At 36.7% G+C, this 20,023-nt stretch overlaps 1 protein-coding gene across 2 annotated transcripts in view; it reads right to left on the minus strand.

The window, feature by feature from the left end:
- The window catches only part of LOC131345955 (filamin-A-interacting protein 1), a 38,532-nt gene that overhangs the window by 17,178 nt on the left and 1,331 nt on the right, over nt 1-20,023 (minus strand). For both annotated transcript variants that reach the window (XM_058379178.1, XM_058379177.1), the window contains exons 2-3: nt 4,563-4,863; nt 304-477 (exon numbers count right to left, since the gene is read on the minus strand). In XM_058379178.1, the coding sequence (XP_058235161.1) occupies nt 304-477; nt 4,563-4,862 (474 nt within the window). In that variant the 5' untranslated portion in view covers nt 4,863. The remainder of the gene's footprint in view (nt 1-303; nt 478-4,562; nt 4,864-20,023) is intronic.

The following is a 20,023-nucleotide window of genomic DNA, read 5'->3' on the forward strand; positions in this document are numbered from 1 at the left end:
ATCTATCTATCTATCTATCTATCTATCTATCTATCTATCTATCTATCTATCTGTCTGTCTGTCTGTCTGTCTGTCTGTCTGTCTGTCTAGCTTTTTTTCAGTCCCATACACCCTCAGGAGATATATGAGCTTGTGAGGCTCTCATCTTCTAGCAATATTGTTTATACTGCTCAAAAACCAGCAATAGAAAGTGAAAAGCCTTCATGTGTTCATGTGTACCAGTGTGTTATTTGTTGAAGATGCTGTTTAAGTTATATAACATCATGCAAATTGAGCTGTGGTTATCTATTAAGCATCTCTAACCTCAATCATGGGGGCCTCGTAGACGTCTTCCTCACGTGTCCTGTTAGAGATGAGCATGTTGTCTCTCTGTAAGGCCTGCAGAGGCGAGACAGGGACAGCTGATCCATACTGAGCCTCCAGGAACTCTGGCTGCATCCTTTCCGACTTCAGCATGTGAATAATGTCCTCACGAGCCTGCAGAGACAAAGCAAAAGCTATGATGGTGATCAGAGGATAATGAAATTGTGGCATATTTTGAAATGTGTATTTAGCTGTAAATAACTAAATAAATAAATAAGTCAGAGACCCAATGAGTGCAGATTAACATTGTTCAAACTATTCCAATAAATACTAAGCTGATTATTTAAATGTGCAGCAATATTCTGGTTATGAATTGGCATCCAAGAGATATTTATTTCAAACTTTCTTTGAAAGAATACGCTGGTCTATGTTGACATTACTGAAAGTTGCATCCATCCATCCATTTTCTATACCCACTTTATTACTAATTAGGGTCACGGGGATCTGCCGGAGCCTATCCAACCACACATTGGGCAAAAGGTACACCCTGGACAGATCGCCAGTCCATCACAGGGTCACATATAGACAGACAACCACACACACTCACATTTAGAATTACCAATCAACCTAATGTACATGTTTTTGGACTGTGGGAGGAAACCGGAGTACCCGGAATAAATGCATGCAGGCACGGGGAGAACATGCAAACATGAGGAACATGAGGTTTGGATTCAAATCTTTCAAATAGGTTAAACACTATAAAAGCTCAATAGTTTTTCAGACATGCAAACTCCAAACAGAAAGGCCCCTGTCTGTTCGAACCCGGGATTCGGACCCAGGACCTTCTTGCTGTGAGGTAACAGTGCTAACCACTAAGCCACCGTGCTGCCCCCTTACTGAAAGTTCTTTTTTTTTTGTTACTGAGGTTTGGATTCAAATCTTTCGAATAGGTTAAAAACTATAAAAGCTCAATAAGTTTGATCATGGTGAATTAAACTGAATTGATCACAAACAATTTATTTATTTAAATATATCACAGACCCATTTGGCTTTGCTTTACGTGTCCCTATGTGTCTCTGGACCTCTCTTTATAGTACAAGTGCAACGTGGGAAAATATTAACATTTAAACATATGCTGGGAAATGTAAAGTCTAGTTTTTCAGTCATGGAAAATTCCTGGCAAAGGAAAATGTCCTGAAAATAGTAGTTGGGTCGTAGCTGGAAAACTGAGCTATTAAACCCCTGATATTTTTTTTGTGTATTTTTTCTGTACAAGAGATGTCATCTAAGGAGAAAATACAGTCATGTTTGTGGTATCTTTAGTCAGTGGTACAAATTGTAGTTTTGAAAGCCCCAGTGTCGTATGAACAAATGATTGCTTCATCGGAGCACCTGGAAGATATAAAGTCAGGGTAATGTTACACAAGGAAGTCTAAATGAATACCCATAAAGCAAATCATTGTCTTTGTTGGACAAGTCACCGTTAAAAAATATATTTGTCTCACTCATTGGCGAAGTTCCCTCGACATGTTCCTCAGCAGATTAATAACAAGTTTACTTTCTCGCTATCTAACGTCATTCAGTAGGGTTGGCTCGCGTCGCCATGAGAATGTGAGGGTTACATTCTGAGATGTGAGTCACTATTTATTCAACACATGAGTCATTCTAAGATGATCTTCCATCAGCCACAACTGTCATGTGTATAACTTATGAAAAATGTCCCGGAAAATGATTTCCAGGATAAATACAAATGACAGAAAAGCAGCGACAGAGTTATTAAATTAAAGCAGTAAAGTGGTGTGAAATTATTTAAATGGAGCAAAGCGAGAGCAAGTGCTTCACCATTAATCCATCAATCAATCAAATGTAATAAACTGAGGATTAAAGATGTTAAAAAGGTCAATAAATGAACACATGCTGCATATGTACAGCACATGCTCACGTGTAACAACCTGCAAGACTCAGATATTCCGAAACCGCTTGATGCAGAAACACTCTCAGCTCTTTCACTCTGTTTGTGTGTGAGAGTCTTAAGGTGTGGTCTCTTTGCTATAGGGTAAGTCTCACAGTTGTTTGCATTACTTGGCACCCTGTTGCAAGTCGCCGCTCTTTGACTGATTGCTTTGTGACACGTGTGTATAGCGCACTTGAGAACTAGCGCTTACTCCACTCCTTATGTTCAGTTAAAGTTGTCTCTTCATTCTTTGTACATTTATTCTTTCCATCATGTTTCAGGTCAGTTGGTGAGATTCAGTGTTTTACTGAACACCTGTTCCTCTGTCAGCTCATATAACGTATATATCTTTATATATACTTTAGGAGTGAAAGTTACTTTCAATAAAAGTGTCAGGCGAAACAAGTAAAAGTAAATGGAAGTAAAGAAAAGGATATAAATTTGAGTTTTAAGGTACAAATGGTAGTGAGGGGACTTTTGTATATTTTACATAGCAATTTTATATTTATATTTATATATATTTATATTTTATATTTTGTTATTTGATATATTTTTTGTTATATTTTATATTTTATTTTTTGTTATTTGATATATTTTTTGTTATATTTTTGTAACCTAATTTGGTTACTTTAGTATTTTTCTGCTATATTTTGTTATATTGTTATATTCTGCTATATTTGCTAATATTTTTATATTTTTGTTATTTGATATATTTTTTGTTATATTTTGTACCCTAATTTGGGTATTTTAGTATTTTTGTTATATTCCTTCCTATTTTATCTATTACCTGTGTTCGTGGATACTGCTGGAAACTGTGAATTTCCCTTTGGGATGAATAAAGTATCTATCTATCTATCTATCTATCTATCTATCTATCTATCTATCTATCTATCTATCTATCTATCTATCTATCTATCTATTTGTAGACAAATCATTAAGATACATAACTAGATCTATGTTGTACTGTATCCCTTCTGTGGTTTGCATGTTTGCCTTGCACCTCGGAGGTTGAGGTTTGATTCCTGCCTCTGCCCTGTGTATGTATGTTCTCCCCATGATGCATGCACTGTAGTCTTATTGGCATCTCTAAATGGTTGCTAGTGTACGTGTGTGTGTGTGTGTGTGTGTGCGTGTGTGTGTGTGATCCTGTGTAAGATAAGAGAATGGATGGTGTTTTGTCTGTAAAATAAATTGTGAAACTGTGACGGGGCGCAGGGTGTGTTTGCAAAAGTGGCCACAAGAGGGAGACATGTAGCTTGTGGCTGAAGTACGTATGTACACGCTGTAGTGGGTAATTTAAAAATAAATAAATAAATAAATATCTCAATAACTTAATTTAAAAAAAAAAACAATATTTAAAGAAATATAGTCTATTATAATAGGATAACTTTCTTTCATATCTACAGCATCAAGTTAAATTTATATCATTATCATTTTTTAATTAGCATTTGGGACAAAACTTAAAGAGGTTTAGTTATTATGTATGTTAGAAGTCTGTGTCTTTAGTAATGTACTGAAGCTACAAGCCTAACATCAATGGGAATTAAAGAAGTTTCTTGGGTACTTGTTAGCATCTTTTGCAGTGCATATACACCGACCAGACATAACATTATAACCACCTGCCTAATATTGTGTTGGTCCCCCTTTTGCTGACCCTGTCATGCACTGTGTATTCTGACACTTTTCTATCAGAACCAGCATTTGCTCATCTGTTGGATCGGATCACACGGGCCAGCCTTCTCTCCCCACGTGCATCAATGAGCCTTGGCCATCCATGACCCTGTCGCCGGTTCACCACTGTTCCCTCCTTGGACCACTTTTGATAGATACTGACCACTGCAGACCGGGAACACCCCACAAGAGCTGCAGTTTTGGAGATGTTCTGATCCAGTGGTCTAGCCATCAGAATCTGGTCCTTCATCAAACTCGCTCAAATCCTTACACTTGCCCATTTTTCCTGCTTCTAACACATCAACTTTGAGGATAAAATGTTCACTTGCTGCCTAATATATCCCACCCACTAACAGGTGCCATGATGAGGAGATCATCAGTGTTATTCACGTCACCTCTCAGTGGTCATAATGTTATGGCTGGTCAGTGTATTTTTTACAAATTACAGAAGTGCTTATGAAAACTGCATCAGTAAATACATCAGTACTTTTTTTCTTTACTGAATATACATTTAGATTTTATTGTGGGTTTAAATATTCATACTCTTGTCTGTGATAATAGATTAAAGGACACTTCTTGACTTAAAAAAAGGCATCACTCCATCTTGAATCTAAATCAGTGTCATTACAGTTACCTGCACTTCTCCCTCCATGATGCCGAGCAGGCGAAGCAGCTCCTCTTTGGAAAGCTGCATCAATCCTGCTTTCTTCTTGCCCTCTTCCTCTGCAGGTTTCTGTGATTTCTTCACCGTCGCACGTACAGGACCGTCCTCTACTTTCTCTTCCTTCTCCTTCTCCACCATGGCAGGACTTTTCCTAATCATATCCTCAATGCTGCCTACTTCCTCCTTGTCTTTTTGGTAGCTTTTGCTGGGCTGTTTCACTTGAAGGCGTCCTGTATCCGGAGCCTCCATCCCACTGCTCCTGGACCTCATTCTGCATGACATACAGCAAGAACAACATTCACTAAGACTTTTTATGTTCATGTATATTTATATACATTTAATTACACAAAATTCAACTTTGTATGATAGAGATCTGGATCCCTGAAGCTCAGTCCGTCTGCCCTTGCTGTATAAATGAAGTAATTGAAGCCTATGCAGTAGAGTATTTTTATTTAAACCAAACAAGACAGCTAATATTCGTTTGTCAGGAAAAAAGGTCAAGAAAAGTGTGTTCAAAGATTAAGAAGAGAATAATATGTCTGAACATGATGTAAATGTGGATTTATTATTTTTTTCGTGCACAGCTCTAGGGACATTTTCCATGTCTTGTCTTGTCTTGTCTTGCAGATTTTTTGCTTGTTTGTTGAGTTGGTTGGTTTTGTTTCACCCTGTAGTCGTGTCTCTGTGTCCATGTTTTGTTTGTTAGGTAAAAATGTAATGTAATGTAATAATGTGGTTTAATATAGCTGACTTGTGGTTACTCTTAACCATTAAAGGTATCTCTAAACTCTTTCTCCTGCTCCCTGTGAAATATCTGTTTTTGTTGTTTTGAGCGTTTCTGAGCATTTTTAAACTTTCCACGACTTTCATGATTTAATAAGTCATTATTTAATAAACATGTGCCATTAGACATTTCAAATAAATGAACTGAAGCAACAGAGCTGCTGTAATATTTCTGTAATACCTTCTCAGTAGAAAAGCACCATTATATGACCCAGACTTTCAAATCCAAGGGGAATTAAACTCAATTGAATTAAAGGTCTGTCAACAAATTAAGCAAACGCTGTACCTCTAACCTGAGCAACGGCAAGTTTAACGGCCATGTTGTTGTTTCTGAATCTATTTGAAGTCGATGACAACATGATGTGACCTAAGGTCTACATGTGTAAAGACCAAAAGCACTTGGGTGGTCTGACTGACATCACCAGGAAATGAAGAGTGTGGATAACTCAAGCTGCTTGCAAATACAACAGTCATGAAGTCATGGAGGTGATTAAGATGAACACACATGCCTCAGACTCTATGTATCCAGCGACAGCATTTAAAATGAAAGATCACTAGCACGAAATGAAAGATCAGTAGCATGACAATCCAGCCTGATGAGCTCATTTGTTGACATGAGGTAATAAACTGGCACATTTGCTATTTCATCATGTTACCGAAACAAAGATATGCTGTGTGCCACTCAGGGCCTCCTGGTATACTTCCTGATTTCCTCACTGCTGTCCTGATCCCACATCCTGAGCTGTGTTAGTACCTCTGTCTTATTTGTTCATATGCTGCCTATCTAATTAGTCTCATTATTGTATCGTGTATAGTTTCGCAAAAAAATGATTTAGATTTGCACAATTTCCCTCTTACCTCAAGTGTTGTCGCTCAGCCAAGACATATGCATTGCATTGCTACAGTACTAATGTTACTAGCAAATGACCCTAAATCTTTTCTGTAAATATCTGCCTCAAACTGTTCCATCAGTGATCTTGTTAGTGTGATCTATAAACACGAACAACAAAATGTTTACCATCTAGCTGATTGCTGTAATATCAAGGGGCAGCCATTTTGGACAGCCATCTTGTTTTTTCTTTGTGCAATATTTGAACCATTTTGATTTGTTGGGAAAAGCCGGAATTTATAACACAGCTCAAGTTATTACATTTTACACTTACAGCATTTGGCAGATGCTCTTGATCCAGATCAACTTACATTTATTTTTATTTACACACCTAAACAGTTGAGGCTTAAGGGCCTTGCTCAAGGTCCCCCCAGTGGCAGCTTGGTGACCACAAAATCATTTATTTTAAAATTGGATCGTGTAACATAAAAGTACCAATCGAAAGCAAGTATATGAAGAATTTGGGATGGGTTTTTGAAATATACTTTCATGGCTTTACCTAATTATTGTAGAGTATAAAACAACACATCGTATCTGACTGACTAAATTTGTAGTTATGGGAAAATTCGGCTTAAATGAATTCACTCTTTAACCTTTCTGCTTTCACCCCTTTGTGTTTTGCACATCCTTCCATGTTATATACAGTATCTAGTTCCACTATTTTATAGTCCAGGTGTACCTAATCAGTTTGGTTTTGACCTCTGCCTGCATTTTTGGATTACACATACGCATACTTTTCTCGTTTTTTTGTGTGTCTGCCTGTGTTTTGACCCCATTCATGATTCATGTCATGTTTTTGGACGAGTAGAGAAAATACGTCCCACTGACTCTGGCTCCCGTTCGTTACTCGTTACTTCTTTATCGCCTGGAGTCAAAATTTTTCAGTGTACACTCTTACGAAACATTGAAGGATACATTTGTTATGAAACAAAGCAAATGTACTCTCAGCCTTGTCTCATCAAACCTTGGCCTTTAGATGCTGAATGCAGGTACACAAAGATCAGAACGATCTGAAGCAAAAAAAAAAAAAAAGGCTCATGAAGGCTGACCCTGCGTCTCGTTTGTTTTTGCAGTAAATCTACATTAGCCCTGTTCCCAGGCACTAGTGATTTGTGAGGGGGATTTCCCTCTGAGAGAGAGAGAGGCAGAGAAAGAGTGAAGTGAGAGAGACAAAATGCCTCCCAGTGCAAACTGGAGCTTTATGTAATCCCCAATAAGATCAGGCATGACATCAGGATTTTTGATCAACAGCATATTCACCGCGCCTCACCAATGATGTCAGACAAGACCCCTGACCCTGATCTCATAGCCTCTAAGCTCCAGAAATTTGCTCCGGGTGAGACGAGCTCCCACGCACTCTGTGTCTCGGCTGGATATGATGAGGAGGTGAGGTGTTGAGCTCATGTTCACAAAGGGACTCTGAACAATATTCAGTGGGACAGGGAGTGATTTTTACACCAGCTGGACCTCAACAGTAACAGCATTCATTTTAATTTCCAATTAAAACAAGATGCTCGAAAAATTCCTGAGAGGCAATGTATTATTTTTTTTTTCTGTCCTATGATCCAGAGATCTGCAGTAACTTCTTAATGATTTCCAGATAAGAAAAGTCTTTTTTCCTTCTTCTTCTTCTTCTTTCTATAATAGACTGAATGATTAGACACAAGAGGTCCATTACGTTATATTTTGAATGTGCTCATTAGTTTAAGTGCAGTATGTTATGACCTGAAATTGCATGTGACCTCACAGTGAACACGCAACATCATGTGAACAATGGGATCAAAATCATGTGAAAAAGAACGAGTCACATCTGAGAAATGAAATCTACCATCTAACCATTCTTATTTTGCATGTGAATATCATGTGATTTTTCTATTAGGAAAAGAGATAACACCTACACCAATGGACCAATGGTCAAGGAAAAGGCTGTGGTTTATTTATTTATTCATCTATCTATCTATCTATCTATCTATCTATCTATCTATCTATCTATCTATCTATCTATCTATCTATCTATCTATCTATCTATCTATCTATCTATCTATCTATTACCTGAATACAATAAAAAAAAACTTTAAAACACAAAAATAAAATTTTAAAATTACAGTAAAAAAATATTTAATCTCAGTTTTTACAATCAAACCATCCAACTAAAGTATTTTTATATTTATAATATACTTTAATTCAGTGCATAAATGACTTGTTTTATTTAAACAGAAAAGAATTGCTTAATAGAATATTTTCATTAAAACCAGCAATGATATAATGCTCATTTAACCCTAGCAGCTCTTAGCTAAATAGATACTACTACTGAAATAAATGGAAACGTGTGAAATTCATATAATTTAATTATGAGTGTGTTCCACTATGAACACAAAATTGTGTTCATCACCTCAACTTTGCCCATTATTTTCGGATATCACTCCTTGGGATCATCTCATATCCCTAATTTTGCCCAGCACTTATTTGGTTGTGAAATAAACAACAAAACTGGTAATAAATTAAATTATTAAATTATTAATTTTTAATAATAATAAATTGTGTTGATAAATTTTCTATAACACGGAATATATACGCAGGAAAAGTCACACATATTCATGCACTCAGGCTTATACATTATGTTTTATAGGCATAGTAACATACACTCCTAAGGATGTCAAAGTAAGAAAAAATACCTAAAAGAGTTTTTTTTTAAATGATATGTCAATTGTTTGTTATGTTGTTTATTTTAGATGGAATTTTGTAACAGTCACAAGTAAAGCAGGAGGGCTTTGTGGTTCCTCGGTATCAGGGCAGGCAGTATTTTTTTCCTTATTAACTTTAAAAGAGAGAATAAAAGAGAGCCTGATGAGGGAATGACTGTTTATAGCTGCTATAATGTAAGTTATAACAGGAACTTGTTTCTTGTTTCACAGATGCTCCACAACATTAAATGTTAAATTAAAGGTTAAATTATACAATATAATTCTTTAATTAATTTTTTTAAATTGTTAGTGTTGGAAAATTGCTGTACTATAAGTGGAATAAAAAATGTCATGATGCGCTATTAAAAGGTAAATGATCAACTCCAATAATCAAGTATCAACAGTTTGTATTGAAGTTAAGCAGCCATTTATTGCCACTATATAATAAGCAATATAATATAGAACAATATATAATAATATAGAAATAAAACACTGCCTTTTGTCATCCGAATAAACCCCACAAACATCAGAAACATGTGAACAGAAGCCAGAAATGTTGAAATTAGAGACTAGATTCAATGCCTTTATTACAAACCACAGATTTTCTGGTGTGTTTTAAACACTATTAAAAAGTACAGACAGCATCTTTTATTTAGAATAAATTAGACATGGGTAGGTGGGGTTTTTTTTTCATTTCATTTAATTGTCTGTACCGCTTATCCGATCTATTCTCGGGTCACAGGGAGCCTGTGCCTATTTCAGGCGTCATCAGGCATCAAGGCAGGATACACCCTGGACGGAGTTGGGTAGGTGGTATCTAATCTAATCATGAATTTTAAACTCATTCTGCTGGCACTTCAGTGTTAAGAGGTCTGATCAGGCTATATGCGCCCATGACGTGGGTCTCGCATGTTAAAGCGTGAGCTCGATGTTTCCATTATCAAACCGAGACATACTCATGATTTCCATGAAGTCGGATACATGCCTTGTTTGGATCTTGAGCAGGTTCCTACTTCTGCGGTTCTATTTTGTATATAAGAGGATGCTGTACAAGCTGAGCAACACAGACGCATTAAAAGGAAGGCCAGCGATCAAATTAATGTGTTTGTTCACTAAACCCATTAACAAGGTTCACCAGTGGGAAAAATGATTATTTATATTATGGTTAGGAGAAAACAATTCCAAGTATGACAGCGCTGTCATCCCGTCGTGTCGGAATCTTTGCTTACGTGATTAACGATGGCCTTACGCACAGCCTCAAGTGGAGAAGGAGAAGCAGGCGGAGGAGGTGATTTGGCGAGCTGTTTTATGACAGTTTCTGGTAAACGTAGTTCACACAAACGCTTGGGTGCACTAAGTTCAGGGCCTCACACGTTTGTGGGATGCTGATGAAACCAGTGTGTGACTCAGTGGATCTGTAACAACTCGTTTAGTGTTTGGGTTATTAATAGTCATTATAGGGGAACAGCCAAGCACTCCTGCGGGTGCTGTCTTCATTTCGAACCTCAGTTTGGTTTGTAAAGCAGTCTGGCACCCTCAGTTTAGGGAGTAATACATGAGCGTGCAATTTACACAAAGATTGAGTATCCCATAAGTTTATACTAGCTGCAATTCAAAACAGTGATGGCTTATTATGTTTACTTAAACAACAGCATTTCAGTAGACCGTGTAGTCAGGATAATTAAACAAACTCATGTGTTGTGCAATATGCTACTGTTATTATTGTGTTTGTTCCCGTTTATCTCATAGCAACTTCGCACTCTGTGGATTTTTGAAAGACTATTTCTTGAATATTTCTTATTATTATGTACAAGGATTTTGGATTCTATTTTATAATACCTTGTTTTAAATATCATTTCTTACCATTGTCCATAAGACAAAAAAGATTAACATCTCAATACCACAATTATTTTGCAAATTGTCCGCAATTATTCAGATCAGTGCTCGTTTGAACTCATATAACAGCCCAGAGCCTCACTGTCTAAAATTATACGCTTGTATTTATGGCCATGTGATTACTGTTGATAACATGTAGCACCTTTGATTCACTCCATTAGCAATAATGTAACTTCTATATTAAGATTAAACCGATGTGAATATTTTGGCACCAACACGATCCTTTATTTATGATCCAGGGTGTACCACATGCCCAGTTTTCCTCTGACAGACTTTGGATCCACTGTGACCCTGATCAGAATAAAATGCATACTGAAGATGACTGAATAAATGAAGGAATGCTACCTATTTTAAGGAGATTAATATTTAAATAGCCAGGGTGTATAGAGGAGAAGTATCGCGGTGAAGTGGAGAGAATGGTAAGCGAGACTGAGCTTGGGTATAATCAAAGTCAAAGTCAAAAGTCAAAGAAGCTTTATTGTCATTTCAATCATATATAGCTGATGCAGTACACGGTGGAATGAAACAACGTTCCTCCTGGACCAGAGGTGCTACACAGAACAAAAACAAAGTACAGGTGACGCGGATAAACACAGAGCAAAACTATATTTAAGGTGCAATTCTTTAAAAACTAAACATACAACATAAGTGCACAGGATGACAAGACACATAACACCGACTATGTGCAAAAAGGACACTGTGAGACAGTGAGGAAACAGGTTTAGGAACAGTGAATAATAGCAGCAGAGGTTATTTTAGTTATAATAATAGCAGCAGAGGTTATTTTCCATATTATATTAAAAACATTATATTTTATTTTATGTTATTTAATATAATATTTAAAGTGACATACACATGTAAACAAGATCAATGTAAAGTGATGTGTGTGTGTGTGTGTGTGGGTGTATGTGTGTGTGTGTGTGTGTGTGTCTGATCGAGTTGTAGAATCGAGAGTGAGCTGAAGATGTAGCATGCAGAAGATGGTAGTTAGTGCTTTCCTCTGAGTGTGTACACATGCTTGGTGATGTTATGAGCTGCATTTTGAAAAGATACAGTGACTAGCTTTATAATTCATCCCAGAGAGGTTTTCCTGCCCTCCATCACCTCTGGCTTGCTGATTAGGGATCAACTGATCAGTTCAAAATTTGTATTCTGAATTTATTCATTTTCATGAAGTTGCTTGCAGCATCCACTGTTAAATGTGCAACGCAAATAAAATTGAATTGAATATAATTAAGAGGAAGAATGATCTAGCCCTGCCCAATTTGTCACTAGTGACTCTTGTCTGATAACCGTGCCTACAGTTTGGATTGAATATATTTAATAATATATAATACTATAGAAATAATAAAACAATGCCTTCTGTCATTAAATTGTGAACAGAAGCCAGAAAAGTGATAATTAGTGACTAGATTCACTGCTGTTTTTCAGATGTGTTTGAAACACTATTAAAAATTACAGACAGAAGGGCAAAATAGAAAAGAGTAGGTGGAATATAATCTAATCATGAATTTCAAACTCAGTCTGCTGGTACTTCAGTGTTAAGAGGTCTGATCAAGAGGTGTGTGTGTGTGTGTGTGTGTGTGTGATGTAGGCCCAATTGGTAACTAGTAACTATTGTATAATAGGTAGCAGATGGTAATTAGCAACGACCAAATATTAGGGAGAGAATTGAGTAAATAAATAAATAAATAAATAAATAACATCTGATGGAGATGTAAATGACACCATGATAATATCAAAGATGATGTAATGCCATTTTACAAATTAATTTCTTTACTTGAGTCAGTCATTAGCTTCTATTTGATATTTGATCATTAAAGCAGTGTGTGTGTGTGTGTGTGTGGGTGTGTGTGTGTAGGCTTAATGAGTTTACTACATTGTGCATGCTCCTTACAGATAAATACAATTCATAATGCAGATATTGTCTAAATATTTCTGAAACAAGAAATACTCAAAACATAAAATCTGACTAATTGTAGAAACAAAGATACGGGCTGTTTTGTGTGTTGCTGTTATTGATGTGGAAGAGACAGTAAAATAGAGAGTATGACATCTCTCCCACCCTGACAGCACAGCCAATTTTGTGCTTTTGGACTCAAACAAAAGTTGGATTTAAACTTGTGATTGCTGAGCAATAGAGTGAAAGCATTTCTGTTGTTAATATCAATCTTGTGAACTCTACACAGACATGACCAAAGAATAAATTGTGCTGTAAAAGTAATCCTTGAACATAACCAATAATTGCAGGTGATATAATTTTAAACAATTGATTAAACAGGGTTTCACAGATATAATTCCTCAAACTCGAATAAACAAACAAACTTTTAGAATATGATTATAGGACAACTTCATGGCAGGAAATTTCACAAATGGAAAGTTAATGAGAGAATATAAGGAGTGTTATTGGTGTGTTTTTTGAAAAGATTTTGGTAATCAATAAAACATTCATAACAGCTGATTTATCTTCTAGGATATTTCCTCAATTTTATATATTGGTCACTGATTCTTTTTTTTTTTTTTTTTGCATTTGAGGTCTCTTCATTTTGAAACAAAAATAACATGCATAAATATTATCTGCTATCATTCAACTTCTCCCCTGTTTTCTAACAATATACACATGGAAAATGAAAAAGAAATAAAGATTTAAAGTATAAAATGAAGGCATTAAACTCATGATCAGAAGGTTATGAGTTTGAATCTCCGGTCCACCAAGCTGGCCCTTGAGCAAGGCTCTTAGCACTAAATTGCACAGTTAAATAAAATGTGATAAAATGTAAGTTGCTCTGGAAAAGGGCGTCTGCTAAAGGTTGTAAATATAAAATTATCATAAAAATTTTACATTTCTAAGGACTAGGATTGAGAGAGAAACTGTGATGTATGTCCAGAACCCTGGATGTCATCTACAGCTGCTTGAAGTTGATATTTATGGAGTCTTTCCCTCATGCACTCTTAAGAAACACTGAACACTATTACTTTATTGCTTATCTACATGAAAACACATGCCAAAGCATCGGTTTAATTCAAGCCGCCAATTGTGAGCAATGTTACCCGTCCAGAGGTCGAGATCTTAGCATGCTTAACACTGTAGCATGTTTGCTCCTCTTGTGTTAATGAATTCCCTAAATTATTGGGGTATTGGGGCGTTTAGCACCACAAAGTACACAACATGTAAATATAGCCATGGATTCTGCTTGGGTGTGCTGACATATATAATCCTCATTGGGATGGCAGTCAGGCTAAACTGGGAACACAAAGACCGGCTCTTGCCAGCCAGGAATTGCTAACGCAATTGCTGTGGGACATAAACAGACTCGAGGCCACAGTATTTCGGCTTCTCCTGGGCGTTAAGGTCCACCTGCCACCCTCTTTCAGCCAGCAGCTAGTCAGAACCCTGCTAAATTTCTCTTGACTGTTTCCATTCTATAACACACCCCATTCACCCTTTCCGAATTTCCAGATCACATCCCATCTTTTATGGTTTCTTTTCCTTATCTTGTGTGAAAGACACAACAGAAGAGCACTCCCAGACAAGAAATGAAGAAAGACACTAACACATTCTTGTCATTTCCACCCCCTTACACTAGGCTGGGAGTGTGTCTAGTTAGTGGCAATAAAACAAGGTTGTGACAGGTGCTGGAGTCTTTCCAACCCCCACCATCATCATTTTTTCTGATCCTGGAAGAAAATTCCCAAGAATAGAATTCGGATCAGCAGAAATGTGACTAAATAAGGGATAGTAACATGAACATGGCCGTCCTTTTCCTTTTTAGAGACGCTTTCAAATTAGCATAAAGCTCATCTGTTAGCCTTTAGCGTTAATGAGAATTGCAAGGTCATATCTCCTTTTAGCTTCACATGTCCTCAAGTTTCTGTTGCTTTATTCTGTTTACATGGTGACACTTGGTTTATACATTATAAGAACTTATGGGTACATCCTAAACTGTAGTAAATCTCTACGAGGGATTCGTTTTAGTTGATTTATGTTTGTTTCTTGTGATCTATCATGGTGATTTGCTGTTCTGAAAATATCTATGTTACAAACACCCAATGGGTCACCACAAGGTCAGGAGGGTCACTGTGGTGTGTATCTTCAAAGTATTTCAAAGTATTTCTGAACAAGATGGAAGCCCAGACTACAGTGTCTTAACAAAATCACTGAAAAACATTGAGAATTTCAAGGGCCTTTCTTGAGGAAACAACCTTTAAAGATATCATGTATGATTTTCTCACAACTTCATATTACAGTGGCAAATCCAGACTTTCCTAATTTAGAAATCTCATCTTATCTTATAACCTCTTTTGTCAAGTTAGAAAAAAAAACCACACAATCAAACTTAACAATCAACTGTTATGTCTATAACTAAGATAGACAACAACACACTCAGAGCTGGTAGACATAAAGTAAATGTAACCTGAGGTAAAACATTTACAAAAATTGTTAAAAGTGTTTTAGGATGATGAAGTAGAAGCCTTTAAGCATATTTTGTTCTACATTGTCATAGATGTAGGGGCAGAGAATTGGTGAAAACTGTGGAAAAAGTGTCGCAAATGTCAAATAAGAGCACTTTACTAGACTCTCCAGTCAAAACTGGTCAGGTATTTCCACTATCATGGCCCATGGGAAAGCCAGTCATTGCAAATGAGCATTTTATTGTTAAAACTAAACACATTGTTTGCCCCTCTATTGGCCTCGTAGTCTCTATCATCATCACACTGTACAAGATAAACATATTAGACATATCTAACAGCAAATATTCCGATGCTCTTCAAAAATGACATTCTGTTTTTAAGCCAAAAGCCATTGATAGGTCCAAAAATACTTTTCACTTTTCTATTAGTTTCATATCTTATGTTTTTAAGTGATTAAAAGTCTGACTATCTAACGGCTGAGCATAAACCAGCATCTTAATACAAAATCTACAATGCTGCTGTGCTTAATTCTAACATTAGGGCAGTTTTTTACCTGCTGTTATATTACCTTCAGAAAATCTTGTGAAAGGCATCAACACACAGGGTCATGCTATTACAGGAAAATAATCAGTGATGCAACATGACGTAAAGCTGAGGACCTGGAGCTGATTGCTTTTCAATAACTTTAACATGCCCCGAAATGTTTTATTCATCTTATCCAACCACACCATGCCAATGATATAGAAATACATTGTTTGGAATCATTTACAGTTACAGTTAATGTTGTGAAATCTGTGTGCATTTTATCCTTTACATTATTGCCGTTCCCACACCACTCTCTTCTTTTTCTCTGTCTTGAAGTTAATAAGGGTAAAAAAAGTGGTGAGGTTACCACAAAATCATAAATCCTGGAGATTTTACTATGTCGGAAATCTTAAAATTACAGCCTTACCTCTGTCTGTTACAGCATTCTGACACTAGAGACTCCTTCAAAAATGATAAATAAGCATCTCCTCACAGAACATTCCACCATATTAACAACCACACATTTTGCTATCCGTGATATGGCACATCCACCGTATAATATGAAAAGAATAATATATTAAACAGGTGAATTAATACAAACCTGTGCAGAACTCTTGTCAGAGCTGCTGTTATAGACCAATCACAAATGGAGAATTCAATAGCACTCTATAATCTGTGAAACAAAATTAGCTAAATAAATTTAACAGGAATCGTCCAGGTTATGAAAAAGATACAATTTTTAGTTTCTTTTTTTTACTGTAATTCTTTTAATTCTGTTAGAAGTAATCCACAAACTTCCAGATTGATCTCAGGTTTCATCAACAGGTTTCGCGTTTCACAGGGTGTGTGTGTGTGTGTGATGCTTTCTAATTTGGGCTGCTATTAATACACAACACCCCACCGCTGGCACCCTTAGCCTGAAACATCATGGATGAGTCCAAGTTACAATGTCTAGATCATAAATCTAGCTTTAGCCTAATTACTTCCCAGCCATCTGCTCTGTGCTTTCGTCACTTAGCATTTATCTTTAGGCTCAACGTGATGTGAGAGACATCCTTGGATGTCATCTGATATGGTTCGGTGTTTGCATGTCTGGAATGTTAAAGGAATTCTCCAGCATTTTTCCACCTAATCTCTGTCTGCTGCATCTGTAGTGGTTTTGTGATTAAGACAATATTGTTGTGTTTTTTTCACTGAGAGAATTTTTTTTACTTGAAACTCACTTGTAATGGAGTTTTAAGGGCAATTGTTGAAGTTCGTTTGAAAGAAATTCATGAATTTGAGATTGTAAACGTTTCCCTATAACAATAAGATTTGAGAGGAAGACTTAGCCATGCTGTTCTTATGAAGTTTTATCCAATACAGTAAAAAGTAATTAAGGTTCCTTACTCTTTAGGTTTTGTGGTATCCATGTGCAACCAGAGCCACACAAATACAGTGGTGACGCATATAACCACAAATTCTTTCCTCTAAAACGTTTTTCTTCATCTCGGAAAGGCTGAATTATACAGATTTATAGCTTAATTTAGAAATACTTTTGATTGATGAATTCATGAAAACATTCATTTAGGAAACTCAACATCTGCCCATAGACCTCAGGTTTGGAGTGAACTGGTTTGTCATTGTCTTGGAGTGGAGGAAATGGGTGGAAATATAATTGTCTTTGTCTTTGTTAAGTCACATGGTATAGATCATGCGCATGGACTCTGTGCTGAAAAACTCTTGAGTATACCTTTAATACTATTGGTTTTTAGATCCGTTAAACACCACTCCAAAATCTAAAACAAGTCGAAAGCATATCAAACTCAGCCTAAGGTTTCTGCCATTTGTATTTACAGATCTTTCATTTTAAACACATATCACTGGACATGAGCTCATCAGTTACTTTACACATTTTGTTTCAATTAATAATATGAACCCATGAAGCATCTGTGGTGTATCTAATGGACAAGAAGTTAAAGGAATATCTGAAAGTTAGCATAAATAGAGAGGGACTTTCTGCCAAAATCTATTTGAGCCGTCCTCCACATGAACGTGACCCTATTACAGGTCACCTACAGTGGATGAAGGGCCATAACTCCAGAGCGGCGTATAAAAATAGAGATCATAAATGCAGGCCTGAGTTGGGGAAAGGCTCCAGACTTACTGTACTTCATTACAGACCATGCGAGAAACATAGATAGTTCTATAACATTTGGGTTCATGTTTCATTTTTAATGGTCTGGAAGAAGTCAAATGTGAAAGTGAAAAGAAAGAGTTTGGGGGCTGAGTGAGTGAGTGTGATCAATGACTGAATGTGAATGATAAGTTTGGAGGTTTATCTCAAAAGACAGAGCCATCCGTGTCCAGAGGAGTGACATCACAGGCCAGATGTACTCCTCTAGCAGCCTGGTCTCAAATGCCTTTCTGCTGGGATGGAAATGAGATCACTTCCCTCATAAAGTAAATGCAGAGAGAGCAGAGAAAGAGCGAGGGGAGGAGAGAGAGAGAGAGAGAGACAGACAGACAGAGAGAGAGAGAGAGAGAGAGAGAGAACAAATGCTGACTATGTCCAATGTCTCCACCACTTATGACGGCTTTTCAGAATTATCTTCCAGTGCTCAAGGTTCTCAAGGGTTACATTCACAGTGAATCTCTCCAAATATCTTACGAATTATAGAGGCATCTGATAGAAGTTTAAATCAAATATATTATACAGCATTCCCATGATGCCTTTCTGAAATGTTTAGGAATGTTTGAAGGGACAAGTTGTGAACAACGAGGTCATCGTTACATCAGATTTTTCAGTATCTGCATCATTTTTCTGCATGTGTGTGATAAATGATTGGCTCCAGTGTGTGTGGTTGTGTTATGACGACCGGGATATAAAGAAAATTCTGTGTTTCATGGCTGGAATTTTCAGAAACACCCACTGAAAGAAAGCTGCAGACTTTGAAATGTCTATACACATACTGTTCACTGTGATTTTAGTATTTTTCAACAGGTTTGTTCCAGCTTAAATATAAGAACTTTAAAAAAGATTCTAATCTAATTTACAACAATAATGTCCTCTGCAAATGCTGTTGATCAGCCAGAGTCTGGTTTCCACCTTAAGATTTTTACTCAAGATGGAAGGATACAGGATACGTGTGTGTGTGTGTGTATAAACTTAATTTTTATACAAATCTATTACTTTCTGTAGTCTATATGAAATGATGCTGAGAAGAAATACTGTCTAAAATTTAACGGAACTATATAAAGTGAGAGATGATATAATGCTTTTAGCTATCAATCTCACTGTTTTAACATTTAATGAACTACCAAATGATCACTGAGTTCTTGATCTGACAGAATATCTGTACAATAGACTACTCTGTAGCTTTCTACTGCATTGCATTATAGATTTCTTTTAGGGAAAAAACCTAAACCAATATAACTCTGTCCTGCCTGTTATGTTGCTAAGCGTCAGGCAGTTTCTGTGCTGTTGTTTCTCTCCCTCAGTGACATGGCTGAGCTGAATTAGGCTGCTGATCTCATGGGCCGGGCCGCTTATCGCTTAGCTTTCAGCTGTGATGCCGGCTTGGGCTACCGTTTAAAGGAAAACATGGTGTTAGCCATTCCTGAGGGTGAGAGAGGCAATTAAGATACCTCTGGAAAAAAGCATTATGCCTCTGTGGCATAGTGTTTGTGAGGTTGTGACTTCGAGAAGAGACGTCAGGCGTTTACAGTAAACTTGCAAAGCCTTCCATTATATGATTTAGAAAAGCAAACTGAATGAAGTAGAAAAGTTATCCACACAGCAAATGAAATTTTGATTTAGAAAAGAAACACAAAGTGAACCTTGCCAACAAGAAATAGAGAGAGGATTGCCTAGAAAGTTGAGAACTGTATGTTGTCCAGTATATTTATATTTATAGCAGAAATATGAGGATTTCAAGGTCCACAAGGGAGCTTTTTGTTATTGTAAATTCTGGGCATATAGCTTGCTGTCAGCCAAGTGAATAACACACCAGCTCAAATCACTTTTCTATGAAGTGAGCAAAGTGCTATAAACACTTTAGCTTAACACGATGGAATGCCGTTATTTAATACTACACAGGTCGCATTGTGCTATTTCACTAAAATGGCGTTGAAATCTTTGCAGAATCAGTACAGAATTGAAGACCAGATATCATCTAACATTTACTCATCCAGAAAATAAGGAATAAAGATGTGGCAAATGTATTCACAGCTATCTCACCCAAATCTTTTCTGTAAAGAGC

This window comes from Hemibagrus wyckioides, linkage group LG25 (assembly GCF_019097595.1).
Source record: "Hemibagrus wyckioides isolate EC202008001 linkage group LG25, SWU_Hwy_1.0, whole genome shotgun sequence".
In the NCBI taxonomy this organism is placed as follows: domain Eukaryota; kingdom Metazoa; phylum Chordata; class Actinopteri; order Siluriformes; family Bagridae; genus Hemibagrus; species Hemibagrus wyckioides.